Source organism: Triturus cristatus, chromosome 7 (assembly GCF_964204655.1).
Source record: "Triturus cristatus chromosome 7, aTriCri1.1, whole genome shotgun sequence".
Lineage (NCBI taxonomy): Eukaryota > Metazoa > Chordata > Amphibia > Caudata > Salamandridae > Triturus > Triturus cristatus.
Window position 1 is genome coordinate 1,622,625,078 of NC_140590.1, and position 15,203 is coordinate 1,622,640,280.

General features: G+C 49.0%; 2 protein-coding genes across 5 annotated transcripts in view; both read right to left on the bottom strand.

Moving 5' to 3' along the window:
• Positions 1-15,203, bottom strand: part of SDCBP2 (syndecan binding protein 2) — a 63,716-nt gene that overhangs the window by 35,048 nt on the left and 13,465 nt on the right. Inside the window, exon 1 of one of the 4 annotated variants that reach the window (XM_085619576.1) lies at positions 6,855-6,993. The exons of the other annotated variants lie outside the window; for them this stretch is intronic. The gene's annotated coding sequence lies outside the window, so the exon portion shown is untranslated. Of the gene's footprint in view, positions 1-6,854; positions 6,994-15,203 lie in introns of those variants that run through there. 4 annotated transcript variants of the gene reach the window in all.
• On the bottom strand, positions 7,531-11,100 carry INVS (inversin). Its single transcript, XM_085619574.1, has one exon. The coding sequence runs from the start codon at positions 11,098-11,100 to the stop codon at positions 7,531-7,533; it is 3,570 nt and encodes a 1,189-aa protein (XP_085475700.1).

Below are 15,203 nucleotides of genomic sequence, written 5' to 3' on the forward strand. Positions count from 1 at the left end.
TAGATTTTTTTTTAAAAAAGGTTAGAATGACATGAGGTCACTTGGCATGCTGAATGTGTAATAATGTGACCTGAGACGACATGCAGCAGTTTTACCAGGTGTGCATCATTGATGCTAGTGTGCCTGTGCTATATCTGCGTCTTTGTGAATGCATCGTAGTTTATGGTGCCTATAGTTATAGAAGCCTGTGCATGTGTTCAGAGCTTGACGTTCCCATTCCATGCATGATCTACTCATCAGCAGACCCCAAGGTTTTTAGGTCTCGGCTAGCGTTGCTGCGCACATGAGCAGCTCGCTCGGCGAGATTTAATGATTTTAGAAAAGGGCTTTAAGCCCCGCCCCTCTTTTCCACTGGCTGGTGTCACTGTTTATGCTAAACAGTAGCCAGCCATTGGAAAAGAGCTCTGTATGTCGCCTCCCTTTGACATTTTTGTACAGCCCACTTAGATGGGCTCTCCTGCTTTCCTTCTGGCGTAAAAGGTTTCTTATCTTTATGAGGCCATGTGTTAAAACACATGGCCCCATAAAGAAGAGAGATCCAGCGCTCCTGGCCAGCCGGCCGCAGGAGCTCTACGAGTCCTCGCACACCGAGGCAGCGCTCAGCATGGCCCGGCCAGGCCTCATGCTACGGCGCCTGAGAGGTGGGAAGCTGCCGCTGCAGGATCTCTTTCCCCTCGCCAAGGACAGCGACTGCTTCGGCCGGTGCTGCCACACCAACACCGAGCTGCTTTACAATGAGTACTTCATCAAGTTTTTCAAGAGGAAAGGTGAGTACCACCCACCCCGCTGCCTCACCGTCACTACTCGGGAGCTTCGGGCAGCAGCCTTCGGCTACTGCAAGCCTCCTGATTTCACCAACAAGCAGGGCTCCTCATTTTCTTCAGGCACCTGTTCCTTCTTTAAAACTCGCCCGCATGTACAGCTCCTTGCTCAGTTGTTGCAGAGGTATCCGGGGTCAAAACTAAAAGCTGCGTTAACCACGAGCACTTAAAAAGCCCAGCGGGACCCTGTGTCGTATGCAGGAGTGGCTGGCGAGAGTTTGACATGCAGGAAACGTGTTCTTTTGTGCATGTTTTTTTTAAGGAAGGGTTATTGTATTTGAGGGTATTTGGAATATTAATGTTTGATCTATATTAAATTATGCTCGATTCATAGAATTGCACGCGCTTAATCTGTATTTGGTGTTTGCATGTACACAATGTATTTATTCTGTAATGCTTAGAAGACAGCTGAGGTGCTTGCATTGTGTGCGCAGTTCTCACGATGCCAGTAACAGGCTGCTGGTGTGGCCGCTCGCCGGCCTTGTTCCACAAGTGTCTGTAGAGGACTTTCTCCTTTTGTATTCTCACTCAGACCTTTTATTCGCACACTGAGAGAAACCCTGGAAAGGGAGCGGAGGGTGGGGTGGGGGGGGGGGGGGACTGGGGCTCCACCGACATCCAGACTTGGAGGAGTGGGGGTGGGGGTGGGGCAGCATACAGGTCCCTCCACCGGTGTCAGGCAGGAGGGGGAGTGTCGTGGTCCTCCTGGGTCCCCTCCCACATGCACCCAGTGTCAACCCCACCAACGGACAGTGGGAAATCGTAATGCCCTTTTCCGCATTTTAAGGTTTAAACAATTCACTTAAAGGGGTATTTACGTCAACTTTTAAGGAATTCGGATAGGATTTTATTGGAGTTCTTCCTCTTACGGAATGTTAGTGTGTGCTGATTATGAGGAAAGAAAGGCACCTGTGGATGCCCACGTTACGCAGATTCGTAGTGTTGTGTGATTGGTGGGAAGAGGGATGCGGCTCGGAGGGTGCTCAGAGACCTGCAATCTGCGGCTCCCCCACGGAAGCGCCCGGGGAGACAAGACACCGCTTCAGAGCACCACCCCACAGCTGACGCCCAGCAACATCCTCCGCACCACCACCTCTGCCTTTGAAGGCAGATTTCCTTTCTTTTGTTTCCCTGGCAACTGTCTAAGCTCCGGTAACTCTAGCAGCCAATAACAGCGCTGGATACAGGGCGTGGAAGCTATCCTTGGCACAAAGAGCCTCGAAGACCACCCCACGTGCTGTAGGGGGTGTGGTGGGGTCCTCGGTGCCCACACTGGTTTATCTGCGGTCCGCCGCGTGCTCATGGCTCCCGGATGTGGAATATCCCATTCCTTGGTGCGATGATGAGCAACAGTTCCGCTGATGCACGCGAAGAGTTTGATAAAAGAAGCGTTGGTGCAGTTTGTTAGAACCTCCGCTTCGGTCTTACTTTTTTACCACACAAGACCCCGGAAATCTGACTCCACAAATGCAGTTATGCACTCAGCGGGGGTGGGGAGGGAGTTGTTGGAGCAAGGCATCACTCACTTGATTAGTCTGAGGCGCTTCCGGCATGAAGCCCACTCCTTGGAAGGGACCTCCGGTCACTGCTCAGAGTCTTGGGAAGTCCCGTTTAGATAGTCTGAGTCTTTCCCTGTTTTGTCCTTTCCTTCGCCTCAGCCTCCCCCCTCTCCCGACTCTGGCCTCACCTGTCCCTTCACCAGTGCCTCACTCCACCGACAGCATCCTTTATTTAAACTTTTACGGTCACCTGCCTGTCCCAACTCATTCTCTTGTCTTTTGCCGTTTGTCCTTGCATGCACTCTTCAACCCACCGTCTCTGCTCCTCATAGCCAGACATTCTCCATTACAGCACCCTTCCTCTTTTATGCACAACCAGCTTTCACTTTCGAATCTCCACCAGCTTCAGGCCCAACTCCAGCATGTCTCGCCTACTCATGTGTTGCTCCGGTTGGTCCATGCCGCCTCCCTGCTGATGGCCCACTCTTTGTGCCCTGTAAGTCCCTGCTTGCTTGGTGGTCCAGTTTAACGGTGTATGTGTACACTGCAAGGCCCTTTGTGGACTCTGTTGGGGTCACCACCTTATGGTTTAATGTCATAATATTTCGGATACAGATAGTTACATCTATTAATTTGCTTGCAAATACCCAGGCCTCTAATGCTTGCGGTTCAGAGATTAAGCCGACTTAGTGATTTTAAGATGCCACCCAAAGATAAATATTCCTACTTTGACTCGCCTTTCAACATGTCTGGCCTGACCATGGTGCATCCTTTGGCACCAGCTCCTATCTACATCTGAAACAGAATTCCACAAGTATGCCTCCCACCTCCCTGTGATCTGCGACTGCCCGCTCTCTGGCAGTCCAACCAGCAAAACCTGCTGACGGGTCTCCCTCCCAGGAGTTTACCACTAAAAAGTTTTTCCATGGGAAGACTTCATCTCTCCTTCTACAGAGCATTAGCAACTTTCCTCCTCCAGTAATAACAACCTACGGTATGGTCTAGGCCAGGGGTTTAATTGGGATGAAAAAACTGGTGGGTCTCATAAAGAGGTGTGGCCAATGTAATTAAGCGCATGGCTTAAACATGTAAGCTAAAAATCTGTGTGCCGCCGAACTTGTATTTTGCTGTTTCTGTCATTGCATCAAGATATGATACAACAAGTAACATCACACCTACAAGTCAGGGCTATTGCCTTTGTCAATGGTTGTTAGTTGCATAAGATAAATACGGAGCAACTATGGCTTGTATATAATATTGGAAAAGCTTCCACTTACAGCCTTGTTGACACCACGACAATGTTGCTGCTCCTGAGTTTCAAAAGGAGAAGGGAAATCCAGAGAGAAAATGACTCTTTAAAGGATTTCCCATCCCCTACAAGGCTCACCTGGCATGACGTCATGCCGTAACTTCTCCACTAGTGAGAAGTGAGCAGTGTGAGCACGCGCACATCGATGTATCTTCTGTCACTGCAGTCCGGAAAAAAACAAACCGCCTGTGGCAGGGCACAAAACAGAGCCCGATAGAGACCTGTTTCGGGTCCCCCTTTAAACAAGCATTAAAAATGCAATAGGTCTCGCCTACTATGGCATTGTATGCTTCTTTAAGACCAAAAACATTTTATTAATTTTAGCGATAGACTCCACAACTATATTGTTGTGGAAGTTCCATGACAAAACAAGCATTGACATAGCTAAAAGACTGGGGGCGGCTAGTGCCGGACCGATTGGATGTGCCCATGCTTACTTTTCTTGATTCTGGTCCTTGTAGGGCTGAATGAATTAAATGTCAAACAGGACTACAAACCCAGGGAGAAAAAAGAAAATCACTTGAACTGGATGACCCATGGAATAGAAAACTTGGAAGGTCTGGCATTTGTGTGTCTCATGCAGGCTGTTGTATGATTGTGCATGATGGCTTGTGTACCTGTGTGCCGCTTTATGTGGGTGGCGTACATGTGTTGATAGCAGTAGTGTTGGGAGTTGTGTGTGAATTAGACGCCCTCTGGTCACATTACCAGCCATTCTAAGGAGATCGCCTGGTCCTAGGCATTATTTTACCTACTCGCCTACAATCTGCAATCTTTATATTAGTGTTTTTTTAGAAAAAAATATGTTCATATATACACTTACAGGTGCATTGAACTTGTTTGCAAAAATGGGGGGGGGCTGGTTTAAATGAGCTGGGGACATATTTTAAACATAATCAAATGTCCTTATGTTACGATGATACTGCACAGTCTTGTCGTCAATGTTGTTTTTACCCGCCTCTGGGACAAGGCATTTACTAACTAGTTTATGATTAGTGTTAATGGCACAAAAAAACTCATTTTTCGGTGGCAGACTGGTAGATTTTATTAATCCAATGTACGTGGAACAGTAATGACGTGAGCCAGTGTGTAAGGGCTGTCTGTATATGAATAGGAGTACAACAACGAGAGAGAGGGTAAAAAACACACTCTTAATCCCCCTGAAATAATACTATTTAAACAACAAAAGAGTATGGGCGAACTATAGAAGAGAGTAAAGGCAGTACACAAAATCAATCAGATTGGTTAAAAGAGCCCTCACTCACCAACCTGGTTGGTGACATGCTTCATCATTGGGCTCCCACCAGGGAGGTCGAATACCTCCCCGGTGTGCTACTACTCCTGTTTATAGCGGAGCTGGTGATTGAATGTAATGTACAAGTGCAAAAAAAGGTGAGTACAAAAACATTTCGTGGATAAAAAATGCCTGGGTTTTAGACCAAAACTATCTCTTGTGGTAAATCCGGGATTTGTTGAAAAAAAAAAAAAAGGGCGTTAAATAGCTATTACCAGATCTGGTCAGTTATCCCTTAAAGTGCAAATAATAGTGGTCAACATGTTTCTGCCTTTATAGTATGTTCACCAGGCATTCGTCAGGACCTCGCTACCCCGGTGGTATGCACACGCTAAGGCGCACCCAACCGTTGGTAGTAACAAGAAAACCATAAAAGACTCACGGTTTTACCAAGATCTTCAGGATTTCTGAAGAACACATGTGGCTGTAGAAATCAACAGAAACACAAATCAAAAATTATATAGTACACAAGGGACGCAATGCATGAATTAGGAGCATACTATTGTGTAGTAAAGGAAGAACTGGCATAGAAAACTCCCTTCACCAAGTGGATAACGTAGTTCAGTAACAAGGTGCTTTATAAAAGCTGTTCAATTAAACAGCAGACATTGCTTCAAGACATCTTAGAATGAGCATGCTGCACAACGGGCAGGTGCAGCGCTCTGATGAAGTAAGTGGGGCTGTGCGATGTTACCTTTAGCGTTTTGCTCTCCCTTTTGTTGGACGTGTTCTGAGAGGGCAACTCACTAGACTCGCTTTTATTCATCTTTTAGAGTGTGACAATAAGTGCCCACCCCCCTCCTGGATTTATGATGCGAGGCTAATTTTAGCTCCATGTAAGTTCATTCTTTGTTTTTATGAGAGAATTATCTGCAAATGGTCTCACTAAATCTATGACATCTTTGGGGCCCCATAGTTTGAGCTACGTGACTTATAAGTTGAGTTGGTTTCCTAAAATTGATTACTACAGAGCACACTTTCAGTGAATTTGTGACATGTAGTTGGCTCATTCTAATAAGTCTGACATAATACCTGCTGTCTATATCTCTATTTTTTCTTAAGGCACCTTGGGTTTAGTAGATCCTATAATCCATATAGTTGTGCAGCATGCTCATTCTAAGATGTCTTGAAGCAATATCTGCTGTTTAATTGAACAGCTTTTATAAAGCACCTTGTTACTGAACTATGTTATCCACTTGGTGAAGGGAGTTTTCTATGCCAGTTCTTCCTTTACTACACAATAGTCTGCTCCTAATTCATGCATTGCGTCCCTTGTGGTTGTGTTTCTGTTCATTTCTACAGCCACATGTGTTCTTAAGAAATTCTGAAGATCTAGGTAAAACCGTGAGTCTTTTATGGTTTTCTTGTTACTACCAACGGTTGGGTGCGCTTTAGCGTGTGCATACCACCGGGGTAGCGAGGTCCTGAAGAATGCCTGGTGAACATACTATAAAGGCAGAAACATGTTGACCACTATTATTTGCACTTTAAGGGATAACTGACCAGATCTGGTAATAGCTATTTAACCCCCTTTTTTTAACCAATGCTGGATTTACCACAAGAAATAGTTTTGGTCTAAAACACAGGCATTTTTAATCCCCTAAATTTTTTTGCACTCACCTTTTTTTGCACTTTTACATTACATTCAATCACCAGCTCCGCTGTAAACAGGTGTAGTAGCACACCGGGGAGGTATTCGACCTCCCTGGTGGGAGCCCAATGATGAAGCATGTCACCAACCAGGTTGGTGAGTGAGGGCTCTTTTAACAAATCTGATTGGTTTTGTGTACTGGCTTTACTCTCTTCTATAGTTCGCCCATACTCTTTTGTTGTATATGAATATGCCTACAAGTCCTCATTTAGCAGCAAGAGAACGGCATGTTCCACTTTCACTGCATGGGAATGGCGATTCATCATAACGCAGCGGGTACCTGAATTAAGAGATTTCAAACGCTTGTTTCTTCAGGTTTATTCAGTCCTTTGGATTCTGGTTGAAGCTGGAGCGGAAGGATGCGGTGGCTAAAGGGGAACATCCACCCTTGGTTATCTGTCCTTCTGTGTCCACATTCACTCTTGTTGCCCCTGGGCTGTAGGATCATTCCAAAAGCCAACATCTTTTGGCATTGATGCATTGGAGTAGAGGTCTTTTGATGAGGGTCTTCACCACTCCAGGAACTGCACTGGAGGGTCTTTGGTAGGACCTGGAAAGCTGAATGTTTACAGCGCGGCAACTGTTTGGTGAATTCCACTGCCAGCGAGGGGGTGCATGAACCAGGAAGTAATGCATGAGTTTGCAAGTGATGTTTGTGCCAGGTAATTATTTGTTAAATAATGAAAGATTATGGACTGGGAGAAACCCTGCAGCATGGCCCATACTTTTATACTGAAAAGCTTCTTGGCCGGGGCCACCAGGGTTCATCTGGCAGATGTTCAAAGATCTCAAGGCCCAAAAGTTCTGCCAGGAGGATATGAATACCTCACTAAAAGATGGCAGGGAATGAATTCCAAAAGATGTTATCCAATTTTTTTAGGTGGGTTATGGTGTTCTCTAGAGGGGCTTCTGTCTTTCCTTTGCTCCTGCTGGAGGTGACTGTGGACCATAGATTTTCAGTGGTCTCCCTGAATCAGGCTCCGGGCAGACAGTCTGTGCCTTGATGTAGACCGATGGGGACGTGAACCCTTGCCATCTTGAGAACTCCCATAGACCTGCTGCAGGACTGATGGAGGTTTGGTGGCTTTTGCTGGGGCCTTCTTTGCATGCCGCTGCTTGCACTGCGGGACTAGCGATGCTGGCCGCTGGTCAAGTGATTTCCCCCAAGCCAATTGGATAATGCAAGCGGTTATCTGCCTTATCCACCTCTCTCCCAAACGAGTAAATGGTACCATGCTCAGGAGCTGGGAGAGTTTCTGCCTCAGCATGTATCGACGCCAAGCCTCCTGAATAATGCTAGCAGCATGTATCTTCTTACGAAAGAGCTCCTTCCTGGCTCGTTCTCTTTCGATGATTGCAAGCCTGACTGAGGTCGGGATGGCCTCTATAGTCTCACTCTGCCAAGAGATAGGTAGGCAGAGCTTGGGGTTGATAATATCCTGCTGAGTACATTTTAAGTCAATGATCTGTTCTGGCAAAGTCACAATGGCTGTGGTTCCTAAGGCATGGTTTGCAGTTCTGTCTTGATAGCGCATGTGAGCGTGTGCAGAGCTTTTCCATCCATTGCACACTTTTGCACTATCATTGTTTTTCACAGGTCCCCCCTTGGCACTACCAGGCCTGCTGGAGCCAGCTGGTGAAAACCTCCCATCCACAAGTCCTCGAATCACTGCATCATTCCCAGGCTTTGGGCCTAGAGCAGCATTCCCAGTGGTGCCTGGTCTTATGGTCTTCAATGTTCTTCTGAAGAAACCTGTACATTCATGCGGACATCTACTCATAGATGAAGCTGGCCTAGGGCCTTCCAAGGAAAGTCTGGTGCAAGGGGCATGCTTTTTTTTGCACAGTGTTCCATCAATGATTGTGTCTGCCAGTGGGTTGTTATGAGTCCTGCCTTTCAATTCTGGTTGCATCACGTGATCAATAGATATTCTCTGTGTATATTCTTCGGACTTTCTATAAGAATGGTAGTTGATGCTCGATGCCCTGCTCTTAGAAGATCGCTGGGACACTTCTTTCTTTCTATTTCCTGCTTCACTCAGTGGTGTTGACTCTTCCTCTAACTTGTGCTTATTTTTGGCTATCTGTGGTGATTGGGTGTAGACTTCCTCCAAGAAGGAATACTCTTTGGTTGCCTTGAAGAACCTCTTGCTTGCTGTAAGAAGAAAGGGCTTTTCTTTGGCTGCACTCGGTGCCCCTTCGTTGGCTTTCTGGTGTGGCTGTCTGTCTTTACTTGCCTTGGGCTGACCTCTGTTTACTTCATTGGATGAAGGCTTGCCCTTGCCTTCCTTCTTTGATTCCCCATTGATTTTCTTGTGTAGGGACTTGTCTATGGCTACTTGGGTGGAACCATCAATGACATTCTCAGGTGGAGCGTTTTCTTCGGCTGCCCTGGGTGACCTTTTGCTGGCTTCCCTTGGCGAACTGGTCTTGTCTTTATCTGACTTAGGTGATATTTCCACTTCTTCCAATCGATTATTATCTTTGGCTGTCGCTAGTGACATTGTGTTAAGTTCTTCTGGTGGGGACGTTTCTGGGGTTTCTTTGGATGACACTCCCTTAGCATCCTCTGTTTCGCCACTCACATTAGAGGTAATAGCTTCTTCCCTTTCTCTGCTGTCCACTGGCTGCAAACAAACGCCCCTCTCCTTCCTTTTCTCAGAAGACAGGGATACCTCTGTCACCAGACCCTGGTTGTCCCCCACATCCTCCCGCTTCCTGTGGCCTTCTACCCTCTTCTTCGCAGCAGCACCCCTCCTCAAGAGCTCGTGCTTCATGAGCAGGATTCTGCGCTCCTGGAAGGCCCGGCGTACTTTGTATCCCTTATAAACTGCCTGTATCCTGGTGGTGGCAATATTCTGTATAGCAGCTATTGACAGCGCGCCACGCTCCAGCATGAATTGGACCACCTGATGGTGCTCACCCATCAGGGCGTAATCTAGCGGCGTGTACCTCTCTTCACTACTTTCCATCTGGTTGGGGAAGGCTTCAAAGGCCAACAGGAGCTTAACAGCATCAAGGTACCCATTGTTGCAGGACCAGTGCAGAGCTGTCCTGCCCTCTCGGTCCTGGACATTAGCATCAGCTTTGCTCTCCAGCAGCGCAGCCATACAGGTGATGTAGCCCCCGTGGGCAGCGCACTGTAGTGGTGTGCGCCCCCCTAAGTCCTGCACGTTGGGGTCAATGGCATTTTCCATCAGGATCCGGCAGACACTCGCATTCCCACCTAGGGCGGCCCAATGCAAAGGAGACCGTCCATCTTGGTCTACAAGATCCACCCTGGCTCCACCCTCAATGAGTGCATGTACCACAGCCTGATGCCCCATTTCGCAGGCCCGGAAGAGTGGTGTCTGCTTGGCCAGGTCAGAGGCATCAGCCCGAGCACCCCGCTCCAGCAATAACCGCACTGTTGTCACATGGCCTGCAAGTGAGGCAGCGTGGAGAGCTGTTCCACCATAGCGATCTGCCAGATTGATGTCCAACTCAGGCTTCAGAGCCAGCATGGTCCTCACTACATCGTCACTGCCTTTGCCAGCTGCCCACATGAAAGCAGTGCGACCTTCTAGGTCAGCATCGTCGCTGCCAGATGGGTGTCCCAGGAACACCTCCACGGTTTCTGGGTAGTTGCTCTGCGCAGCATAATGCAATGGAGTGGCCCCCTGGGCATCAGAGGGCACAGCCCCCTGGCGGTGACGCTCTAGGAGCCGGCGGGCGATAGGTGCATATCCGAGCAGCGCTGCCCAGTGCAAAGGGGTACGGAAAAGGTTATCATAGGCCGTTACGCGGCAACCCTGGTAGGATGTCAGGGCCTCCACCACTGCCTCATTACCAGCAGCCACAGCAAAATGCAGAGGTGTGCGCCCCTCATAGTCTTGCCAGTTCAGCAGGGATTCAGTAGGGGCAGCATCGAGGATGCAACGCACCATGTGGACTGCAGCGGGGTCTGAACTGTGGGCTGCCCAGTGCAGCGGAATCCTGCCGTCTACATCAGGGATGCCGATGTTTGAGTTATGTCGTATAAGTAGCCTACCATGCCCTGGGTTATTGTGGTAAGCGCTCCAGTGCAGGGCTGTCTGCTTGTTGCGGTCCTGTGCGTCTACTTCGCCTGGTGCCATGTGTTTGAGCAACAGCGCCAGGCACTTTGCACTCTTTGGTCTTGTGGCCAGGTGGAGAGGTGTAGTTTCTTCAGCGTCCTTCTGCATCCAGTTGGCCCGCCGGGCCAGAAGAAGCCTGACGAAGCGATAGTTACCAGTCTGTGCAGCCAGGTGCAGGGCAGAGCGTCTGCTGCGGTCGGCCCAATTGACATCAGCACCAGCTTTAAGAAGCAAGGCAGCGCAGTCCATTCGGTCAGCCAGCACACAGTACATAAGTGGTGTCCGGCCAAGTTGGTCCTCTTTGTCTTTGAGCTCAGGATGGATAGCCAGAAGCTTCTCTAGTGTCCGCTTGTCGCCAGTTACTGCTGCAGCATGGACCGCTGAGACAGGCGTTGGGTCTCCAAGGAGACCCTCAGATGAGACGTCAGCCATAATGATGACAGCGGGTCACTCGATCCTTCCTCCAGGAATGGAAACTCTCAGGAAGCTGCTACAGCATTCTCTGGACCAGCCACGTTGCCTGAGGCTGGTCACAGGACTTGTCCCAACCAAGACCCCAGGCCCGGGCGTTTCTGAGGTGGCCATAGTGGGTGCGATTGGTCAGCGAACACTCCTGCCGTAGTCGTTACTCTCTGCCTCGCAAAAGAACGGAAAGTTAAGGAAGCTGTTGAGGTTTTCTCTAGGTTTGCCATGATGGTTACTTATTGGTCTCAGGGTTTTGTATGGTTAGGTCCGAAACATCAGGAAGCTGCTGAGAAGTGTCCTAGTTGGCTGTGGAGGCTGATGCAGCCTCTTTAAACTTGCTCTAAGGGGTCTAGAAGCTCAGGGGGCTGGTGGGGTCCTGCCTGGGTGGGCTAGGCAGACTAAGTTGGGATGGCAGACCTCTTCCGGTCACTCTTTTCCTCACAGGGTCAGGAAAGTTCAGCAAGCTGTTTTATCTTCTCCGTTTCGGGTTCTGTGTCTGAAGCCTGCAACATGCAGTAGGCTGGGCTGGGTCTGAAAGTGGAGGCCGATCTTCCAGTTCAGGAAGCCGGCAGGGGTCTCCTAGTCAGCAGTAACTTGTGAGGCCAGTTTCTGCATCCTTTTCACATGTCCGAGGTCGAAAGTGCAGGGAGCTGCTGAGAAGTGTCTGGGTTTGTTTTGAAAGTTGAGGCGGGTCACCCTCTCTTCCTCACGGGGCCTGGAAAGTTTAGGAAGGGCTGGGACGTCTCTGGGTCGCAGTAAGCGCTGAGGCCGGTGACCGGGTCCTACCTCAGGGTCCGAGGCCTCGGGGGTTACTGTATCCGCGGCCTTCCCCGGGTGCGGCCTGAGGCCAGCTGTCCGTCCGTCCCTCCAGGAAGCAGCCGAGGCCTGCGCAGAACCGCCCGGCAGATGGGAGTGTTGTGTCCAGGCCGCCTCCTAGGCTCCAGGGAGGGAGGGAGGGAGGGATGAAGAGAGGGTGGACCCAGGAGCAGAGGAGGGGGCCGCGGGGGAGCCCGGGCAAGCAGCTTGAGCAAGGAGGCGGCCAGCCAGGGAGGGGGTTATGGAGGGCTGGACTGGGGGAGCGAGGGGAAGAGAGAGACGGAAAAAGCAGCGGTGGAGGCGCGAGGTTACGGGGGTGTGAGTCAGACCGTAGCATACACAGACATGCCAAACTCCCGATTCCGGCGGGAGACTACCGATTTCAAGGTTAGTCTCCCGCCTCCCGATTCCTGCCAGCAAAAACCCGATTCCTCGGGGGTTTCAGCTGACAGGGCTTGGTATTGTCTAACGTGCTAATTCTTCCAGCAATAGCCAGAATGGCGATGCAGGAGGTCTAGAAGAGGTGAAAAACAAACAAAGCCTCATTAACAAGCGAATGGTCTGTGAAGGGGGAGGGGGGGGGGCGGCGGCTGTGTGTGTGCCCGGAAGCTGTTTCAGCCCGGGCTGAGGTGTGGGGGGGGGGGATGTATGCACTGACCGCAAAACGGGGGGGGGGGGGGTATGCACTGACCGCAACCTGCCAGGCCAGTGCACAACTCTCGCATTCCCCTCTTTCTCTGCCTGCCATTGCGCTCCATGCTTCTGAAAGTGATGAAAAAAAAACGCGTGAATTTGCTTTCAAATGTCCGATCCTGCAGCAGCACACTTCCAAAGTCCATACATGACAGAAACCCGATTTAAGGCCCCATTCTCCCGATTTTTTTTGTAAAAAAATTCTTCATCTCCCACTCTGCTCTTCTGAAATGTTGGCATGTACGGCGTAGGGCTCCTACATTTACCAGGGGGGGGGGGGGGGGGGGGGGGGGGGGATAGGAGTCAGGTAAGGGAGTCAGCGGCTCCCCCCCCCCCCCCCTGCAACTATCCTCACACTAAGGTTCGCAGAAATCGCCCCCGCCCACCGTGGGAGGGAACGGACAGGGTACAGAAGAAATGCCGCCTCCAGTGGGAGACAGCCATGTCTGTGACGACACCTGGCACAGGGAAGCAGCAGGAAACAGCACACAGAGGAGAAAATTGCAGCAAACAACACCACGCACAGCAGGGAGATGAAAAGTGTGTTAGTGGCAGGACGGGCGTGTCCCATCAACTACGAAGCAGCAATACTAACCAGGGAGGGAACAGCAGAGGGAAGAAAGCTTTATGCATGGGCGCAGAGACATGCTGCAGTCGAACCAGGAGATAGCAGGCAGCAGAAAAGTGTTTTAGTAAAAGCAGAGGCATGACAAAAAAAGAGCTTTGAAAATGCAATAGGTCTCGCCTTTGATTAAATTAAAGCCATCTGCTTTGCTAATGGTATTGTATAGCAAAGCAAATGGCTTTAACTTAATGAAAGGCAAAACCTATTGCATTTTCAATGCTTGTTTGTTTTGTTTTTTTCCCTGCCCCCAAACATTACGATTTTGAAAGGTATCCTGAATTCTAGGAGGTGACACCATGACATCTAGATAGTCTCCATTCAAAAGCTTCTAGTTAGGTACCTCCTTCCCCCACCCATCTTCCTACAGAAACAAAAGTTGCGCTAGTGTAGCCAGATAATACGCGGTTAAGCTATTGGCATTGTAAATGACAATGGCTTTTATTTATGTTTTAAAAAGGAACACATAAATAAAAGCCATTGGCATTTACAATGCCAATAGCTCAAACTCGCGTAAATGCAAGACCTATTGCATAGCAAGTGCTTGTATCTTCAGTGTTCAAACATATATTTTTTAATGGATTCCAGCAATAAATAGCCTTTTAGGTGTTGACCAACCATGTAATTAGTGTAGATGTCTAATCTCTATGATTGCGCAAGAGGTAGACGTGTTTTAACAACCTAGTAACACTAACTATGTACATATATGAATGTATGCATACACATGATTAATTAAAGATGAAACGTAGCCAAGAAGCAGCACGGCACTGCATAGGGCCCAAGGCAAAGACACAGTCAGCATGTGTTTGGAGGGGTAGCTGGTTACTAAGAGCGAAAGTGGAGAGTTACTGCATCATAATGCAGTATTTTTTTTTTAAGTGGTGAGTTTTCCAATTGGAGCATTGGTGAGGCAGTCCTATTGGATACGGATGACATTCTAACCTGGGTGCATACTTTAAGAAAGCTGCTGCCTTTTGTTGTTTTTTATATAGCGCTAACTCGACCAGAAGGTGTTGGGGCGCTTTACATGGGCACCAGTTACATAACACAAGGACACATTCATTTTTGGTAGCTAAGGGGAGATAAAGTGATTGACTCCGATAGTAAAATCTTCAAATACCCAAGAGGGAATACTAAGGGACAGCGATGACAAATAAACTGTTTTTACAGAGACTCGTGTGGAGTGCCATCCATGGGCACTGACCCGTGCTCACTACGCCACTGGAGTCAAGCTATCCTGGCTGATGACGGCTGATAGCCAGAAACCGGTCCTAGAATGCTTGATTCCGGTCCAGGGAAGACATGGCTTGGCAGTTCGGGCTGGACTGTTCCCATGAGGCACAGGGTCAAGACTGATTTGCATATGGCCATGTCTAAACTGGGGTGGTGTAGTGGGCAAAAGAACGATGGATTTAACCCAGATCTCTTGACTGGGGGAGAATGTATGCATTGTCAGCATTCCGTCCATCATTTGTTTGTTGTAACGCTTTTCGCCCTAAGTGGGATGGGTATTCCCAGACGTGGGACCCGTGCTCACTACGCCACTGTAGTCAAGCTATCCTGGCTGATGACGGCTGATAGCCAGAAACCGGTCCTAGGATGCTTGATTCCGGTCCAGGGAAGACATGGCTTGGCAGTTCGGGCTGGACTGTTCCCATGAGGCACAGGGTCAAGACTGATTTGCATATGGCCATGTCTAAACTGGGGTGGTGTAGTGGGCAAAAGAACGATGGATTTAACCCAGATCTCTTGACTGGGGGAGAATGTATGCATTGTCAGCATTCCGTCCATCATTTGTTTGTTGTAAGACGTGTTTTAACAACCTAGTAACACTAACTATGTACATATATGAATGTATGCATACACATGATTAATTAAAGATGAAACGTAGCCAAGAAGCAGCACGGCACTGCATAGGGCCCAAGGCAAAGACACAGTC

Coding starts and splice junctions, on each gene's coding strand:
- INVS (XM_085619574.1), bottom strand. CDS start 11,100: ATGGCTGACGTCTCATCTGAGGGTCTCCTTGGAGACCCAACGCCTGTC.